General features: G+C 33.9%; 1 protein-coding gene, 2 long non-coding RNA genes and 1 other non-coding gene across 7 annotated transcripts; 3 read left to right on the top strand and 1 right to left on the bottom strand.

Annotated features, from left to right (window-relative positions):
• Positions 1-7733: 7733 nt before the first annotated feature.
• On the top strand, positions 7734-9525 carry LOC108222672 (protein TAPETUM DETERMINANT 1). Its single transcript, XM_017396558.2, has 3 exons — positions 7734-8007; positions 8137-8208; positions 9093-9525. The coding sequence occupies exons 1-3, from the start codon at positions 7926-7928 to the stop codon at positions 9446-9448; spliced, it is 510 nt and encodes a 169-aa protein (XP_017252047.1). The 5' UTR covers positions 7734-7925; the 3' UTR covers positions 9449-9525.
• A 1248-nt stretch (positions 9526-10773) lies between these two features.
• LOC108220337 (uncharacterized) lies at positions 10774-13744 on the bottom strand. 4 transcript variants are annotated; one of them, XR_001806720.2, is made up of 4 exons: positions 13430-13734; positions 12779-12951; positions 11368-11500; positions 10774-11097 (listed from the first exon to the last, which is right to left on the bottom strand). It is a non-coding gene; the product is annotated as an uncharacterized LOC108220337 (long non-coding RNA). The 4 variants fall into 4 exon arrangements; XR_001806721.2 differs by having other exon boundaries at positions 12779-12918; positions 13430-13733; XR_010292579.1 differs by having other exon boundaries at positions 11368-12951; positions 13430-13744.
• Positions 13745-16019: 2275 nt separating this feature from the next.
• LOC108222431 (uncharacterized) lies at positions 16020-16878 on the top strand. Its single transcript, XR_001806963.2, has 2 exons — positions 16020-16338; positions 16594-16878. It is a non-coding gene; the product is annotated as an uncharacterized LOC108222431 (long non-coding RNA).
• Positions 16042-16122, top strand: TRNAS-AGA (transfer RNA serine (anticodon AGA)). The gene has a single exon. It is a non-coding gene; the product is annotated as a tRNA-Ser (tRNA).
• Positions 16879-20127: the final 3249 nt, after the last annotated feature.

Genomic DNA, 20127 nt, shown 5'->3' with positions numbered 1-20127 from the left:
TTCCCTATTGTACGCTTTTGTTGTGTTTGGTTGGGGAGAATGGATGGAATGGAATGGAATGAGTAAAATTACTTGGAACTAATAGAGATAGGAGGGAAATTTTAGAATAAATTTAAGTGAATGCAAAATTGCTATGATGAGATTTGAGAAGAAATTGGGGGTAGGAGAGAATGGAGCATTCCATCCCAAATTGAAGGTATGATCTCTAGCACATAATGTAAGGAATGGAATGGAGTATCGGATCAAATTTGTTAACAATTGCCCATAATATAGTTCATTTTTCATTCCATTCCTTCCGGAATCATTCACCCCAACCAAACACAACATTTGTGTACACAAGTTCTATGTTGAATATCTGTGATTCCGCCCGAGCATTAGTTCATCAACCAATACACGGGAATCATGAAGATGATACAGCAAAAGCCTGAGAAAATAACGGAACTGTTCGGTGAAGTTTAAAATAAGTGTTTAGTGTTTAAAGCAAAAAAGTGAAGTAGAAATTAAAAACAAGTTAAAACATATAAGTGATTAAAATATTTGCAACTTTGTACTTCTTCACTTTTTATCGGTACGAATAACTGTTTTTAATTTGTAAATCTAGAAGCCGGGCCGAACACCACCAATATCAAGATTAGGGTTAAAGTTGGCTTGAGGATGAATCCATTATGTCGAGCATTATGTTCAGCAACTAGTATACACAAATAGCTTATAATTGAAGGGAAGTACACAGCTTGCTATTGTTAATTAATATAAGCACGATGATAAGAATCTTTTGGATGGACAATTAAAACCGACTTAAGCTGAGACTCAAAACTGTTTCAATTTTAAGAATGTTTGTTTATATAATAAATCGAAACGGGTTTCAAATCAGAAATAAATCAAAACTGATTTAAAACTAGATGTTAATTTGAGATATTTTTTTATTTACTTAATTTTTAATAATTTTTTGATAAAAATTACTTATGATCATAATTTATTCATAAATAATCTTTATTATTATAATAAATCAAACTACCTAAACAAATATTTTGAATACATAAGTGGTACGTGTGTGTTTGCCAAATACTTAAGATAAATTCGTCGGCCACCTGTTTATCAAACACCAACAATTGATGCCTCGTGTTTAAATTATATGGCAAGTGGATAATGTTAAATTAATTAGATGAGTCTGGCATTTCGTATATGTCATAACATTACATGTCAATAGTTATATTTTATTACTCCTTAAACATCGTATTAATGCAAATTATTCAAGCCTGGATTATGCCATAATCATAATTTATACTTATCACATTTCAAAACTGCATTAATCGAAGTTACTTTTTTAAAATCTCAAGAAGGGTATATTCGTGTCGTATTTTTTACAAGGAGGGGGCGAAGAAGAAATGGTAATAACTTGTACTCCTCATTTTCTTGAATGTGTTTGAACCCCTCTTCTTAAGTTTCAAGTGTGGCTTTATATCGATATAAAGGACCGGGGCTATTCAGTTGATTTAAATGATTTACCAATTCATTTTGGTTATAGGGTCCTCAACCAAAATTCGTTTATCTCTATGCTATACCATCTCCTATAATGATTATGAAAGACTAAAACGACCAAAATTGGTATTAGCGTGAATGCTCCATGTTTTCTAGAGAATACAGACCGATCAGATGAGCTTCTAGTCTATACCTAGAATTAAATGTTTAGGTTTGTCCGTGAAACAAGGGAGATCTTCTTCTGACCAGTGCATCGACCTCTAACAAGTCTGTTCGAGGTGTAAAGATGAGCTTCTATTATATGCTTCTTATCGAAAATAATTATGCTCTACATTTGTGGTTCATAATAGCTGATTTTCATCGAGTACTATTAGTTGGTGGTTGAAAATAATTATCGTAATTGATGTTATGATAATTTATTTATTGTAATATGACATTATATTGTTAATTATAACGGAATATTGTTGAAATTATCAGCTGTCGAAAATAATCATCAAATTAATTTTTTCGACCGCATAATATCGAAGAAGCTGGTTCTTGTCGAATTTAATCTGTCAAAATTATATTTAATTTTGATAGTAAAGATAGTCAGTCGAATTTTAAAATATTTAATTTTGATAGCAAAGATAGTCAGTCAAAATTCAAATTTTAAAAATTGTTTGTAGAGTCAGTTAGTTCAACAATATACTGTCGTCAAGTTCAAATTTTAGCAAATTTGGGCAGTCATCTTAACTTTTCGTCCAAATTTTCAGTTTTTAAATGAAATTCAGAAATTTAATTTCGGTTGCATTCTGTCAAAATTAGACTGTCGGAAATTAGAATGCTGTGGTTTTGTAAAGATTTTTGGTAATAAATTTTGCACTATATTAAAAATAAAATAGAACCAACATGTTTATGATTAATATATCTACCGATATTGCATTATGTTACAAGCTGCATGCATTACTAATTACAAGTTGTATTATACAACTAACAGCCGAGTACACATATATGACTAACTGTCTTGTTCTTGTTGGACAAGTATCCAGACATTACACTAATTCATTCTAATCAGCCGAGATGGAGTTAGAAGACCATATGAACCAAAACCCGTATCGCCATTTCTGTACGAGCGTCGGGTCGGACTAAACGGACTGCATGACCCGTATGCGTCGGGTCGGGTCGCCATTTTGCAGTTTGTTTTTGTTTTGCTCTCTTTTGTTGAGAGAGATCTGGGAAGGCTTGGAAGTTGGAAGTGTTGCGAAAGATCTGCCTCGGCTGGCCGGGATGGATCGACAACGCTGCCATGTCTTGGTGATTAGATTTTTCTTCCCACCACTAGCCTTTTCGCAATCCATCAACATATATATATGAGGTCCAACAAGATGATGAAATGAATAAATATTAAAAATATATATAATTAAGCTATATAGCTAGGGTTGCAGACAAGTTGGATTTGCCCATTTATGCAAAAAAAAAAAAAAAGAAACCCTAATTAGATCCTATTTACCGAATGAAGAACAAAAAGCTGCTAAGACACTCTTTATATAAGATGAATGGAAAATTAAGCAATTAGAAGAGATATGGTTAAATGCTGCAGGAGTGTTTAGTAAAATGGATGCCTTGCTCTCGTGTATATATATATAGCCTCATACCGTTACAGATACTCCCTCCCCTAGCCCGATATTCGATTAATTCTATATTACAATGTTTATGTCAACAAGTCTAATGTTTTTTTAGTTCGGCTATGATACATGATGTATATTCATTAAAAACAATGGGAGATAATGAAATAGACGGCAGGGCTAACTAACAGCCCATTTTTAAGTTCTAATCTGCATTCAGCTGCTATCCATGAACCTGCAGTAGAATTAGCTAGTTGAATTAGCAAGTTACTCCTTCCGTCTCAATTTATAGGTCCATTTTGGAATAAACACACATATTAAGAAAAAAGTTGGTTAGATAGAATCTTATCTCATGTATCATTAATTAGTGCATTGATAAGTGAGAATATAGTTGAGTTTCAAAAAAATCACAATAAATATAGGGAGTTAGTACATTGAGAAATGAGAATAATGTTGAGTTTCAAAAAAAACACAATTAATATGTTGATAAATTTGTATTGAAAGAAGAGAGGGACAAGTATTTTGGGACAAATTTTTTTTCCAAACTGGACCTATAAATTGAGACGGAGGGAGTACGTACGTAGTCACTCTCATTTTTTTATATTTTTTTTCAATTATAAGATTGTGTTTTATGCTATCCATGCATCTTACTGATGACAGCTCAGCCATTCGCTAATAACATTAAGCGAGGCAGTTAATGTAAATTACATGAAAAGACTTTGACTAAATTATGCTGTGCGAAGCTTCACCAGGATGAGCCCAAATATTGTAGGTATATGTAGTAGGTGTGTTTTCAACAATTACCTTCGATGGATTGGCCGCTTGTTTAAAACTTTAATGACACAAGTAGCCGGGCTCAAACACCAGTTTTAATGTGTTACTCCCTCCGTCGTGGAAAAAAGCTAGGTTCTCTGACTTTTTTCTTGGGCTTTTATTACAGTATTTGAACATTTCATATAATTTGCCAAACGGGCAGCAAATAAATGGAAGTGGGCTTATGCCACTTTTAAGCCCAGAAGTACTGCATCCAAACAGCCACTATAATTGCTCAAACACCAGTTTTAATGTGTTACTCCCTCCGCTCTCCCTGATGAGTAGTATACATTGGGGGACGGGGACGCGGCACGGACTTTAATACTTCTATAAAGTGCAGTTGTGTAATTTATTTTTAAAATTTTCTTTTTCTGAATTAAAATTTGGATGTTATATTTTTATTCAGAAAAAGAAAATCTCAAAAATAAGTTACGGAACTATATTTTATAAGAATATTGAAATGCGTGTCGAGCAGTTGAAAAAAAACGTATACAATTAAATGGGAGAGAGGGAGTATATTTATATATTTGAATGACTTATGCTTTTTCTGCTGAAACAGTCATGCAAGTAGCTGGATAATCTTCATTGGATTAGTTCCGCGTTTTATATCTACATACTAGTGAAAAAAACGCGCTTCGCGCGAGTGATAAAAATATAAATATAAGATGTTATAAAAAAAATTTATGAACTATAATTTCTTAATCCTTGTATTTCACATTTATTATCAAAATATAAGAAAATATATGCAGAAGAAGTTGCAGAGGCCTTTAAGGAACCTCACTACAAAGTGAAGTTCAACAAATATTTAAAGGATGGTTACATGTTCAAGGAATTTCAGCAACCTTTTCGGACTCTTCATCACTCACTCAACTCCTAGTCAAAAATCTGTAGATACTACCTAGGTCTTTCTTTAAGATTTAAGAAGCTCCTGACACAATAACAAGCTCAGATTCAAGCACTCCTTTCAGATTCAAGCACTCCTTTGGTTCCCCAGAAGCTCCTTCCAAGAGGAGAATAAGCAGCCATCATGATTTTGTTGGCCTGGCAGAACTCTCTCAGCCTCTCTTGTTGCCAACTTGAGTTCATCTCCATCTTTGAACATAAACAGATGAGATAGACAAACATAATTACACCAAAATTTATATACTCACGAGACGAGAGAGGAGGAGGGAGGGAGAGAGAGATTTACTTACTTCAGCCAGGACCTGGACAAACAGTTTCTCTCTGTCAGCGGCTTTCAGATAATAACCGGTATCCCAAAGGATGGCACACCTCACATTTTCCATTTCTCCAGCAGCCTCAAGTTCTGCTGCATAGAACTTCGCTGCCCATGACAATGCACCATCTTGAAGGGCAGAATCAGTTCTCCGAGAAATGATATTGTTAGAAGGAAGTTCTGCTAACCTTTGCGCCTCTAATAATATGAGTGATTTTTTCAAGGCATCATGATAATCAAAGTGACCACTGGCCACATAAAAAAAAAGCATCAAATATAGCAAGCCATGCCACAATCACGTATCTTAGCAAGAGCCAAAATATCACCAAGGTCATAATCCATAAGGTGAGGGCTGATACGGGTTACATCATCGGACACATCATAAGAGAAATCATTTCTTGAACCTGTTTCTTGGTCAGGTGCAGGGAGAGTCTTGCGAAATGATGTCACTCCTTCAGCAGTAATTCAGTCTTGTCACATCTGTGTGTATTAATCACCCAGCAAAGAAAGCGGAAATTATTTACAAATAATAAAAAACTTACTGAAAGATTAAGGCACTAAATTTTTTGTTATATGGAACTTACCAATTTCAAGTAGCTATCAGGGACGCTTAAAATTTGTGGAGAACTCATTATGAACAGAGTTATGTAATAAAGTAGATAATATCTGCATTCCTTGCGACCAGTCTGGTACAAAATCTGGAAACAGACAACCTTTTGCTTTGCTCATCACAAAACTTTGGGGCGCTGCTCAGATGAAGGTAGTAAGGGCCCCTATTTTTCTCTCGTCTTAAACTCAATATGTAATCTGAATCACTTTACTTGACAAAGCACTCTTTAATGCATTGCTTCATCAAGCTCGAAAGGAGTATGATTTCATAGCCACCTCAAAACTCTGGATACCATACAATAAGGACATATTTCTCAGTGTTATTCGATGTGCAAAGTCTGGATGGCATTAAAATATTCCCTGATATCTAAATAAGAGATAGGAGATGCCATTCGTAGGGGATAAGTTAATCCTACATAGGGCATGAAAGATTATTAACTTATAGCCCTTTTATACATCACCCTAGTAAGAGTATGTAAGAGTCTTAAGAGCATGTAATTACTATCTGCTACATATCATACACAGAAAAGCAACGTTGGGAAACAAACACAATTGATAAATTGTCACTTGATAAGGCACATATAAATATATAACAGAATTAGCACTTGATAAATAAATTGATAAGCTACATACAAATATACTACTGAACGCGGTGATTTTAGCAAATAATACAATGGACAGGACAAAACTTACCACAATGTTCAAAGGCTCACAACTGAGGTTTAAGGTTACAACTACAGAGAAATCCATTGCGCATCATCTGATACCCACAAAAATACCCTCCAATTATGTCCAAAGCTCGCCAAAAAACTTGACATTTCAGCTTTTTTCCGAGAGAGAAGAGGTTCCCAAAATCTCAAGGCCACACTTCATGATTTGTGTAGTTCACTATTAAACCCGAAAGAGATCCCAATTTCTTGAGATGGGTGATTGAACAGGCGGGGAGGAGAGAGAGTGAGGGTGCTTTGGAGGGGGAGTTGGAGAAACGTGGAGGTAGAACAGACAAATGAAAGTTGAGAAGAGCCAACGAAGTCTAAGAACAAAATCAAAAGGACGTAACCGAAATATAATTAATGAGATGAGAAAGCAAAAAGAGTTGAAATAAAAGTACAGTAAAGTAAATTAAAAATTAAGAAAACACAGAATTCATAGGAAAATAGGAAATTTAAATGGAGAGTTGTAAGAGAGGCCACGTCATCCTCTGAAGGATCCTCCTTTATATAAATATAAAGATTATTCTCGTCTGATTCTCAATTTCCATAACATGAAAAAAAAAATTTAATTATATATCACTCTATTAAATCGAGTCAAATAGAGGTCACAATAGAAGTCGAATGTCTCGTTGGGCCATATATATTCTCTCGATGTATGACGAATATGAAAGTACACACACATGTATATATTTGTAGGCACAACTGAACTTGCCTTTTCCATTGCCTACACATATTTTCACCCTTTTCACTTCTGAACCAAGACACACTAATTTCACCAAGAATATTTCCAGGATTTCATAGAGCTGGAAGCCTTTCATTTTCATTCTACACGCTTACACATTCGAGGCTTGCCTTTTTCATGTAAGCATATATTTTCTTCTCAATTCCTGCCGTCGATTTTCGCCATTTTTATTAGTCAATATTGCTCGTGAGACCTCTCCACGTCTATTCTGTCATTGATTTGACCCTTTATTACCTTCGTTCTCGACATCTTTTGAATTTTGCATATATGTACAAATTTAGCTTCCCAGAGCAGCTTCTTCTCTGTCATTTCAGATTTAGGATGTGTTTGGCGATATCTAATCTAAATTGTGTTCTGTAATTACTGAGATGCATTGTAATTTTTTTATACTTGGAGTTTGAGTGACTTGTTCCGTAAGTGTTAATTTGCTTTTTGTTTTTTTGTGTTTGGCAAACACAGCCTTATAGTATAGGTTCATAAATCCTCAATATAAGTACCTTCCTGTATTTCACTTCATCTCTCTCTCTCTCTCTCCCGCGTTCTCTCCCTCACTTTCTTCAGTTTAAACATCTCTCTCTCTCTCTCTCTCTCATCTCTCTCCCTCCTCACAAGTCACAAGTCTCATCTCTCTCTCTCTCTCTCTCTCTCTCTCCAGTTTGAACAGGTCTCTCTCCCTCTCTCTCTCCCGGTCTCTCTCTCCCTCAGTTTCTACAGTTCGAACATCTACAGCTTCAGCTACATTTCATTCGATGTCGGAGAATCACCAAAGACTTTCCCGGATCGCAGCGACAATTTCTCTCCTACTTCTACTCATGCTAGCCATTCCAACAGGTACATCAACATCATTCTATTATTTCTTTTGTCTCGTTAAATTAACATCTCCCAAGTGACTTGTTATTTTCCTCATTTATTTCATTTAACAACCAAATCACTCTCTCATTTAATCATTTTTTACCTCAGCTCTCCACCACAGTCGCATCTCTTTCACCCATCCACTTGCCTCGCCGCACCGGAAACTCCTCATCCATTCCGGTGAGATTTACTGCTTGTTTTTTGTATGTATCATGTAAGTATAATACTGTGTAGAATCTCTGGTAACATTATCATCTTTTTTAGCTTCTGTTTTCTGTTACATGTCTCCTCGCCGTCTCTGTGCATGCTCTTGCCTAGGCCTAGCTGTCTCTTGTACTCTACTATTTTGTCCTTGCACATAGCTTGCGCACGTCTCTCTTTGTAATACATTTAAATATAGTATGTATTTATCTGTCGTACTTCATTTTTCACTTAATTTGTATTGGCCTCTTAATATTTTTCGGTATTCTTATTATGAATAAAAAAGTAAATCTCAATATTTGATTCAAGAAGAAAATAGAAAAGTTAATTTGCTAGTGATCCATGTATATGTCACTCCCCCATTATTGTAAAAAAAAAAGGTCAATCGAATTTAATCGGTGAATGCATAGAATAAATTTAATCAAATAATCGGAAGGTTAAATCAATTTGACGAGTTACAGAACATGGAATAATTGATAATTAATGGGGATTGATGATCGATTTTTAGAACAATGCACACCACACGAGGATAATCCTCGTGGAATTTCAATTTTATGAATCCTCGGAGGATTCATAAAATTGAAATTCAAGATAATAGGCAATTAGGCTTTTTTCCTATATAGGTTTTGAATTAGTGAATCGAAATTTGTCCATTGTGTAGAATGAAGAAACTTGTAGAACTGTATGCTTTGTCTAGGGAAAGACTATGAGGGCATCAGGGCCTGTACTAGCAGACTTAAAAGTTGACCATGTAAAAAGAAAACAATTCCAGCTTTACAAAAAGCAATTCCAATTTTCACAAGTACAACAAACAATGCCATTTTCATGCATGTCTTTAAACTTGTTTTGTTTTGTATTTACAGAACCATCTGCACCATCAGCTACATTGGTGGAACCAGCCAGGGTCTGGGGGGACAAATGTTCCCGGGCTGATATTCTCATCAATCAGGGTCCAGCTGCCCCTCTTCCCACCGGGGTACCTACATACACCGTGGAGATCATTAATGTGTGTGTCACAGGCTGTGATATCGCTGAAATTCACCTCAGTTGTGGCTGGTTTAGCTCCATTCGTCTGGTGAATCCACGGATATTCAAGCGCCTGAGATATAATGACTGCATTGTTAACGACGGAAAGCCTCTTGCCAATGGGCGTACCCTCTCGTTTCATTATGCAAACTCTTTCCGGTACCCACTTTCAGTTCAGAGAATCAAGTGCTAGTGTCTTGGACACATTATGATTTTATATAGCTGCAATATATGAGTATATATAGGGGTCCGTATTGTAAATGAGAAATATTTTTTTGAGGGATATATTTTCTGATCATAGGTAAAATGGTGGTCTTGAAGCAGGAGTGTTGACACTGGACTTGGTATATGAATATATGAAATATATTTGATACTTTCGAACCATGCTCAATTAACATACGTTAATCATAATTCAGCGTTTGAATCTGTGCTAAAATAAGTGTCGCTTTGATTTTTGTTTCGTATATATTTTGTGGACCTTTTTGGTAAATGAGATTGTTATGTGCTGCACTTTACAAGGGTACAAAAAACGATGAACAGCGGTTTCCATTGGTTATTGGAATCGGCAGGGGAAATGTTCCCCTTACCTTTGTTGCATCTGTATCAATTCTATGACAAAGCTAATGTGGTTCTTTTTACAGGAGACTGCATGTCTATCAGTTTATGCAGTCGTTGAGTTTCTAGAAAAGTTGATAAGAATGTATAATAACGATGATGATGATAATAATAATAGTTATACTTATATGAAAATGTTGATCTTGAAGTTACAGTATTACAGAAAAATAATTAAGCTTTTATTTCACAAGTAAATTTGATCAAAGTTGGGGGTTTGTACTTTGTATTAGTTGGCTGCAGGAGTGATTTATGGGATGAACACCTCTTTTGAATGCTATAGCACCAGCAGTAAAAATGATTAAGAATTAAAAAAAAAATGTAATACTAAAAAACCTTTGATAGTGTTCAAGAGAGAAAAGAAAAGAATAAAAAATGTTAAAAAGACCCAGAGGGACTGATCAAGAGGGAGTAACAAAAAATGAATTGCAATAGCTCGGGTACTAGTACAAAAAAGGTCTATAGCGTCGGTCAAAATATACTTTTAGCGTCGGTCAAGTGGCGTAGTATATGCAGGCGACACTAAAGGTATGGACCTGTTGCGTCGGTTATTTAGGCGACGCTTAAAACAGTCATAAGTGTCGGTTATCTAAAATGCCGACACTATAGGTATAGGCATAAGCGTCGGTTACCTGAAACGCCGACGCTATAGATGTAGGCATAAGCATCGGTTACTTAAAATGCCGACGCTATAGATATAAGAATAAGCGTCGCTACCAGAAATGCCGACGCTATAAATATAGACCTACAGCGTCGGTTAACAAAAATGCCGACGCATAAAGTTTTTTTTTAATTTTTAATTTTTTTGTTTATTAACCTCAATTTGCTCTCTTACGTAGACAATACATCTTAAAAGACATTGATCACATACTATGTAAATTAAATGTATAAATGAGTCATATCCAATGTATAAATGAGTCATTTAACTAATAAGGTTGTACTTGTATACATATATAAATGTTGATGATGATGGCATTATTTCTTTTTATAAAAAAGAAGCATTACAATGAAAGGAAAAAAACTATGATTGGCTCTGCTGATTATATGTCCACCTTGAAAGACTTTGAAGCTTGTCCTCTGACTCTCCATTTTTTTGTTTCAGGCAAAGACCTCTTTTGTGATGATCCGAGATGGGCGTCAATGTCGTCTCTTTGCAGGGCTTAAAAGTTTGACAGAAAAGGGTTTCTCTGCTGTATAACATGTGGCCGCCTCCTCGATAGTGTCTGATATCTGCAGATTGACGTTGCCATAGTTCAGGTACAAATGTAGGATATATTTTTTCAAGTGTAACCTTAAAATTTATTACACAATTAGAGATATTTTCATTGTCTATTATTTTTATATTACAGTTACTAATAAAGAAAAATAATAGCCAGGTGATCTTCACTTAGTTCTACAACTTGAATGCAAACTCACCACTTATCTACTAAAAAAATGCAAAACTAATAATATGAAGACCACATAACAATTATATGCTTAGGAAGTAGAATAAAAGCAAACCTCTGACTCAAGAGCTTCCTTCTCATTCTACAATCTAGGCCTATCAGCAGCCTCAACTTTCACGTCTTGTTTACGTTTAACATGATGTATAGTTTCTCAAAATCATATACTAACTGCACAATAGCGCAACAACCTGCAATATATGATCTGAAGTTAGACCAAGTGAAATGCATGTTATGAATATGATAAAAGCTTGTGGATGTATAATGCAAAGGTCATGTACAAGACGGCAAAGGCCAGAGGTTAATAGTATGGACGAAATTGCTACAACTAGGCTTCAGCAAGAAACAACATTTATGAGAATAAAACAGGGGTTTCCTGAACTCGAAATCCTCCAACAATACCAGAATATTTAATACTTAAGAGGTTAAGGTGTTTAGCAATATCCAACTTTGTATCCTCTGTGATTCCTACTTTATACCCTCAGGCTTCATCTGGCACCACGCAAGAATGGCATGGGCAAGAAAAACAAGATATTAATTCATACCCGTGATAAACAATTTATAGTACCAGAACATATAATTTTAAGACAAACAAAACCTAAATTTTTTAAAGTCGAAAAACAAGAAATAATCACTGTGCCGGCCGCCGGGGATAGAAAACAACAGTGATTTCCAACTTAATCATTGATTGTGGTATTTTCTTGTGTATTAGTTACGTAAACAAACAGGTAAGGAGAACCTGCGAGTTGTAGTTGCTGCCGAACACCAAGTAGAATGCAAATTACAATATATATTATTTTCTACATTTTCTAAAACTGTGATACGGAACAGACAACACATAAGAACCATGAAAACTAGAGGGCTGGTAGTAGTTCTCAGATTGGACTTTTAAACATTAAATTCAAATCTTTTTGATTGCAAGATGGGAAGTATAAATATTTTTAGTTTATTTTTTTAGTGTCAACTGCCAACATAAAACATAGAGTTACAGACCATCGATTTGTCACGCTATCACTCACTTCTGCAACATATAAGTTGATATAAGTAACATGGTTCAACTTGTTTCAAACTTTTATATCTAGCAAAGGCGATGGAATAATATAACAATGATACATGTACATAATCTATATAAATCTTTATTATCAGGAATAATTATAATTGCCTCCTCACATTGAATTTAATCTTTAATTCATATAAATTAGTCTAGAAAATAATAAAATAGCAATTGCTTATCTTGGCTCCCCTGAAAAATTGTTTGTGCAGGGGTCACAAAATGGACGCAACAACAGTTCTGCCATAACCACAAGTAAATATATATGCAAGTACAGAACTAAAATATGTCGATTAATTAACTTAGGGACCCTGATAAACTAAGAAAACACTTATCATCGAGACCCTGCAAAAACATAATGCAATGAGTAGAAAAAGGCTTAATCAACAATAAGAGGGGTCTAGTAAATGAATGGAACCTCGTCTAGTAAATGAACGGAACCTCATGTTTGTTCCTTGCAGATGCTGAAGGACTGTATTTACCCTTTCCACACTTGGAATCCATTAACATGGTCATATGAAGAGCACCACACGGATATTCCAACCACTTGTCGTGACACTGAATTTATAAAAAGTGCAGAATTCTTTTATTCTAGCATTTAAGAGAAAAATATCAATATATCATAGTCAATATATGGACTTATATTTATAAATATACAACTTATTGTTACACGATTTTTAAAAAGAAAAGCTATCCGCGCCTGTTAAAATATATGCATAAAATGTGTAAAAAAAAGTTGAATTTCCAAAACTTTCAAAATTTTCAGTACTTTTAATTTAGAAGAAGTGAAAGGGTCATGCAGTTGGGTCTAATCTAGTATATAAGCTGCTATCTCCCTTAATGTGGTTAACCAAGTAGACTAATCTCAAAAAATTCAAGACATTAAATTCAAGCCCAGCTAATAGAAGAAATTCACCGGCTATTCTACACTACTTTTTCCGCTTAGTATGCATAATTTTTGTACAGTATGACAAGCCAGAGACCTAAGTTAATAAAGAAGATTAACATAAGTCAGATTAAACACGATTCAATCGGCAAAGAATTACAACTCGAATATTGATCGTCATACCTTTAATTTTAAATTAACCGTACGAGAAGAGATGAGCAGAGATTTAACACTTCTGATTCGCAAATCGATTTCAACAGTCCAGATTATATCTTGAAAAGAACCCAAATCGAACAGAGGAGATTAGATCTTCAGGGAGGATCTCCAAATTGAACATTGGAGATCAAATGAGATAGAAGCCCGACGATATGTACACCACCGACTTCACCATCGCAGATCTCTTGATTTTCTAGGGTTTGCTCTCTCGTTTTGCTGTCAGATTTCTCAGGAGCTCTACATACGTACAACTCCGGTTTATAAACGTGTGTACAACAGAGGACCTGATGTTATCGGTATTGGACCGGTTTATTTTGGCCCTGAGACATAATTAATTTTTATGTGGAATATGTAATATAATGGTCTAATTTTTTTTACCTTTTTTTGGTATTTCTTCTATATACACAATTTATATATATTATTGTATAAATTATAATTCCACGATATAAGATTTTATTGTGATAAATAATTTATTTTTGGATTCTTTTGAAATTATAACTATGTTTATTAGTTTTGTAAGAATATATTTCTTTTTCCGAATTATAAACTTTATATTTTCATTTATTAGCGGTATACACATTTTTGAAATATATAATTTATATAAAATGACTATTTTGAGATCGAATGTAGATAATCCAATAACAAAGTATTAATAAATATATATGAATTTTAGTTAAAAGATAGTATAATATAATCAATTTAAAAGAGAATTTCAAAATATTTAATTTGAAACAATACTTTTGTTTAAAAAAATTTAAAAATTAATTTTCGGAGTAGTACTTTTAATAAGTTTTCCTGCAAAATAAATTTTTTAAAATATTTCAAAAATACAAATCTTTAAAATATACAAAAATAATATTTTTGAAATAATCACCCAATTTTTAGAAATAGTTGTATGAATATTCCTTTTATTTATAAATAATAAATTAATTATTTATATTATTTTAACATTCTTTTTTTTAAAATTATCTGCTCAAAAAGAAAATAAATAATTAAAATGCACTTGATATGACTGACCATATCATTATTCACGTAATAATATAATTAATGAAAATCCTCAAGTTGTTTGGAAATTCAATTTTCTGCAAATACTTAAAATAATTATTTTAAAATAATTTCGGATATTTTAAGTGCTCAAAATATAAAAAATTGGTGCGAATAAATGCCAATTAAAATTTGAATTTTAAAAATAATTTGAATTGTCTGAACACCAGAATGAAATAGTTCTTATGGAAATCTGCAATGCTAACTTGAGTCATGCAGCACTACGTTTTTGTGTTCTTTGTCTCAGCATTTTCAAGATATTGTCACCATAGATATTTGAATATGAATTTGAATGTGTTCTTATGTTCCCTTCTGATTGTTACTAGTATATGCTGCATTTAATCGTATCAACGTTCTTGCCTTAAGCGACATTGTAGAAGGACGACATGGAGATACCAGTGTTTTCTTCTGATTCAATTTTACATGTCAACACGAGGATACATTGTCATCTGTTCGTGCTTTCTGTTGGTTAGCTCCTCTTGTTTTAGTGCGCGACATGTCTTCAAATTTTGTGGATCCCTGCAGTTAGTTCTAACTTTTAAGGCATGACTCTTCCTAGGCCTGTTTGAGATAGAATAGTTAAGTTATGCAAAAAGAGATTTATTTCCGTGAATTTACCATTTGTTCAGAACCTGATCGCTTGCTCCTCGGACTGCTTATCTAGGCCAGAAGCGCTTCAGAGTCTGATTTATCTAAGTAATAGCTGAGCTTCAAGCTCAGCACTCTATTATCTAGGACTTATGTTGGGACTTTTCTGTTGTATGTACGTAGCTCTAAATTTAAATAGCCATTGCTCACAAAAACTAACAGGTTCATCCTCTTTATACAGATGAATTTTTCTGTTGTAGGTTCAGATTGAAGAAGGTATTCTCTAGAGGGCGAGGTATGATGCTCTGTTGTTTGTCAAACTGTATTTGGTTATAATAGTGTTACCGTTTCTTTTTCTTTTTTTTTTTTGGACTATACTTGAGAATATATCTTAATATTTTGCTGTTATATGATTGCACCTTCATCAAATTTTCAGTGCGAGTGTAGTTTACAACACCCCGGGAAGGAAGAAGCAGAGCTAAATGCTAAGTTTACGATTCTATAAATTTTAAAGGTCAATTGTGTTTTTCACTTAGAACTTGGTCATTGCGTTTTCACTCGGAACTTAGTGTATGGTGCATTGGATGGTCTTATAGGCTTCGCGAATGTAGTTTGCTAGTCTTGTATCTTCTCAACTCTCAAGTGCTGTGATTTTAACTGCTAGCCAAATATCTCATATTATTGTTCATAACGTCTTCTCAAATGCAGTGATTTCAATTGCTTTACATGTTGTTCATGTCGATTTCGGAGAGTCTTGCAGCTTATTATTGGAAAAGCTAATTTTTTGGTGCAGATATGGATCTGAAGAAGGCCTGTTGATACATTGTGTTTAGTATAGTGGAGCTAAAAGTTCATTCTTTTACATGAACTTTTTGCCAGGGTAAATTTATATAGAGTCACTTGTCTTGCATTGTTTGTGCAAGAAGAAAATCATATTTTAACATCTTGTGGACGTGCCGGAGTGGTTATCGGGCATGACTAGAAATCATGTGGGTTCGCCCGCGCAGGTTCGAATCCTGCCGTCCACGAATTCTAGTACTTTTTTCTCTATAAATAGACAAGAGCACTGAGGACTTCCTTCCCTTTTCTCTTTTTTTTCCTTCCTCCTGGACTTTCGCATCTCCTTTCAGCTCTCTCAACGTTCAAAATCAAGCATGGATGGTTTTGTGCCTTCGATTTCGATCCAGACAATTTCCAGCTAAGTCATGGGATATATTTGTGCCCATATATATTTGCTAAGCAAGGTCATGGACCTGTCTTTATTTCCGTCTTACCATTTAATTTATTTGTATGCCTTAAGGTTTCAAATAATCCTCGTGGCAACAAAAACTGATTTTAATCTGCTCAGTTATGTAGAGTGCTCAAGTAGGTCGAAAAACAGGACCATTTAGTATAGTTCTGCTCAATCAATTTTTTTTATAAAAATGCCTAAATTTTCTTTCATAACTTGCCTTTAAGTCTTTGCTTCTCAAATTTATATTTATTTTTTGCTGCATCAGGAACTTCGGTCACAAGCCTCATCAGGAGCAGTCCTAAAACCCATCCACATGTAAGATCCATAGTCTGTTCGACGAGGACCAACTGTTCTGTTGTGATGGGAGAGGTGTTTATGTTCGGTTAGAGCATGAAGAAGTACAGTCTGGAGACTGCTCCGCTGCAGGAGGATTAACTGATTAAGTATAATGTTAAACCTCAATAGTTTTAGGCAAACCAGGCAAATTGGTTTTGTACGAGTCCTCACATCGTTTTTTATTATATATATATATATATATAGCTTCTTTAAATTGTTTGCAGAACTTCTACCCTGTATACGCAAATGCAGAGCATATTCAGAGCTTAAAATTCATTTGAGATAGGCCAGATTTTTAGCTAATATGAGTAGTTATATTTTTTAAAATCTAAGATGTAATGATGGCCTTGAACCATACATTTCTCTTCACTTGTGCGCGGATGCTGTCTCTCAGCATATGATCCATTAATCATCTGAGTATATATATCTAGGAAATCAAATATCTACATTGCTTCGAATATCTGGGGTACTAATGAGTAATGACAGTACTCTTAATACATTACATTATTGATGAGATAATATCCTTTTAGTCACTTAACTATATGAAATTGTGCCTAATAGTCTCATACTAACTATCCAAGTTCTAAAATATCGGTAGCTTTAGTACTATTAAACGTTTAAACTAATGCGAGCAGGTCTGCAAGACCAATCTGGACAGCAAGAGGTGGAATAGATCTGCTGAGCCATCGGAGTTGTCTTTATCAATGTGCTTTGAGTGGAACTTCTTTTCATAGTGGTGTATTTTTATAATTAGAATTCTCTTGATAGTTGTAGTGGTTGTGCAGCTGCATATGATGTAAGAAGTTTGGCACTCATTGTTATCCTGATACGAGAGCTGGACCAATCTGCTGTCTGTTCTTTACAAAAATTGCAGCATTTTTCAGGCCTTCATAACTCGTATAGATGTGGATCCTGTTGATAAGACTACGCAGGCCTTTCGTGCCATTGATTTTATTCAAAATGCAGCGCTGATCACGATTACAGCTGATATAAGTCTTATCCCACGTTGATTAGATAAATAGTATTTGGCCGAACAAACAAATAACTAATGTATACCAATTTGCTAGCACTTTTGAGCTGAAGTGACACTGCTAGGATATGTTGTTATGTTGTAAGTTTTGGCTCTTGGTAGGATCAAAACAACATTGTCATGAAGAAAGGAAAATTATGAAATTTGGCAGGTTCTTATTCCTGTGGTCCTATGTTCGTTGGATCAGGAGTTCCTGAAATTCGAAATACTAGGAAGCTGTCTATTTTCGGACAGCAGGTGTTGTATCTTGTGGGATGACTCAACGCGTTCTCTCGCTTGAAAGATGATTAAGAGTTGAATTTCTATAAAGCGGAAATAGATTATTGCATGATAAAAAAAAAATCTGAGATAATCTACTAAGCAACTCACAAAGATCTGATCAGTTGGGACCGTTTGGGTTAACTTAAAAAAATTGACTTCTTACTTATAATAAAGAAGTGGAGTAGAAGTGAGAAGTAAATAAGTTAATAAAGTGTTTGGAAAAAAAACAGAAGTTGTGAGGGAAAAGCTAGCATTCTCAGCTTCTTAAAAGTGCTTCTACTTCTTTACACGAACGGATAAAAAAACAGAAGTTAGAAGCCGCCTCAGTTTTTTATAAACAAACACCCTCGTTATCTGGACTCCGTCTAAAGTGTATACTGCAATTTTTTTCACGTGGTTCCAAATGGAACTAGAATTCTAAAATATTATGACAAAAATAGTAGCCGAGGTCGTATGGGTCATTTAGCTTAATTTTAAAAAATATCATTATAATAAATGAGAAGTTAATTATAGCTAGAATTCCTTCAGCTCAGCCTCTTAATGGTTAGAAACTCTGTTCAAAAAGTCGGTGATTAATCACGATTAGTCACCGATTAATCCCTGTTCCGTAACTCGCCGAACTGATTAAATCTCCGATTAATCCGATTAATCCCCGATCAATTCAATTAATCACCGATTAATCCTTATTCCGTGACTTCACCGATTAAGTCCGAATCCCGCTTTTTACAACATTTGTTAGAAATGAGAAAACAGCTTTGCATTAGAGCATCTCAAATATTAATATTTAAAATTATTAATTTTATATTTATCTAATTGAATCATACAATTTTATTGCTAACAATAAAGATATACACTCTAGTGATGTTATGTATAATTATGTTAATTTAAAATTATATTTAATTTTTTTAAACAAATCTATTGAATGGTACCTAATTATCTATATATTTTTTTTAAGAGATGATGGTTGGAGTGCATCTTTTTTACATATAATCTGAAAGAGCCACCTAAAATACATATGATATGACACATATATTTTTACCAAACAGTTGTTAACCCTGAAGATGCTCTCCATGGAAGATTTAGATTTTATACTTATTTATAAACAAAGAATCCATACAACCGATTGTAAATTTGATCAGGCTAATAAACAAATGGTTTAAATATATTGGTTTTTAACAAATTAAAAACACTAGCATATGTTTGTATTTTAAAATTCTTGTCACGTGTAACATAATTATTTTTGTCGCCTTTAAACGACTGGTACGATCCACCTTAGGTATAACTCTCACCTAATTTAGCCCAATACTCAATCCTTGCCTGAGATTACTGGCCATCTGTTGTCCAGTGTCAATAGATTACTGAATTGGTAGTCAATAAATGTTACGAGCTTTTCCTTGAGAGTAACACCAATCTACCCAATAACCATTATAAAGCGCCTTTTATATTATTTAAAGAGCTAGATATGGATAAAAATGGATAGGGGCATGCAAATATTAATACCGACAGAAAAAATAAAGATACGGATACACCAGATTTATTAGATATATACATGGGAACCGGTGGTTTTCAGTGTGTGCACCTTAAGATTATATATATATTCATCATGCATGGCACTATTGCTTTTTAACCATATATCACTATCCATTTAGCAAGTGCCAAAACAAAACAAAATAAATTATTGACCACGATACTGTTCTTGGTTATTTAATTAGTCCAAAAAGAATGAACAAAAAATTATCTCCTAAATGTTTTGTTCGGATAAGATGGGTGGTATTATGAATGACAAAATTTACCTTAAGGTATTTTAACAAAATTTATATATTTGACTAGTTTTTTTTATACATTTACTACTACCTCCATCCCATTTTAAGTGTCCTGTTTTGACTTTGAACAGTCAAACTGACCAATTTTTGACCAAGCATAGAGAACAAAATATTTATCATTTTAAAAAACTGAAAATTACATTTTATAGTATATTGTATGTACTTTATAATGACATAATTTTTTTTATTTTTCAAAATCATATTATATATGTAAATCTCAGTCAAAATTTGGTCAATTTGACCATTCAAAAGTCAAACAGGACACTTAAAATGGGATGAAGGGAGTAGTATTTTAAGTTTCTGATATTTTTAATTAGTTTCATCGGACTTAGATTGATCCATATTTAAT

Source organism: Daucus carota, chromosome 5, assembly GCF_001625215.2.
Source record: "Daucus carota subsp. sativus chromosome 5, DH1 v3.0, whole genome shotgun sequence".
Classification (NCBI taxonomy): domain Eukaryota; kingdom Viridiplantae; phylum Streptophyta; class Magnoliopsida; order Apiales; family Apiaceae; genus Daucus; species Daucus carota.
The sequence above is the reverse complement of the archived record's forward strand: the minus strand, read 5'-3'. Positions and strand labels throughout refer to the sequence as shown.

Bases quoted from the DNA above. Each gene is read 5' to 3' on its own strand.
- LOC108222672 (XM_017396558.2), top strand. From the start codon at position 7,926: ATGTCGGAGAATCACCAAAGACTTTCCCGGATCGCAGCGACAATTTCT. The intron at 8,008-8,136 runs GTACATCAACAT...TTTTTACCTCAG, and splicing joins CATGCTAGCCATTCCAACAG to CTCTCCACCACAGTCGCATC. The intron at 8,209-9,092 runs GTGAGATTTACT...TTGTATTTACAG, and splicing joins GAAACTCCTCATCCATTCCG to AACCATCTGCACCATCAGCT.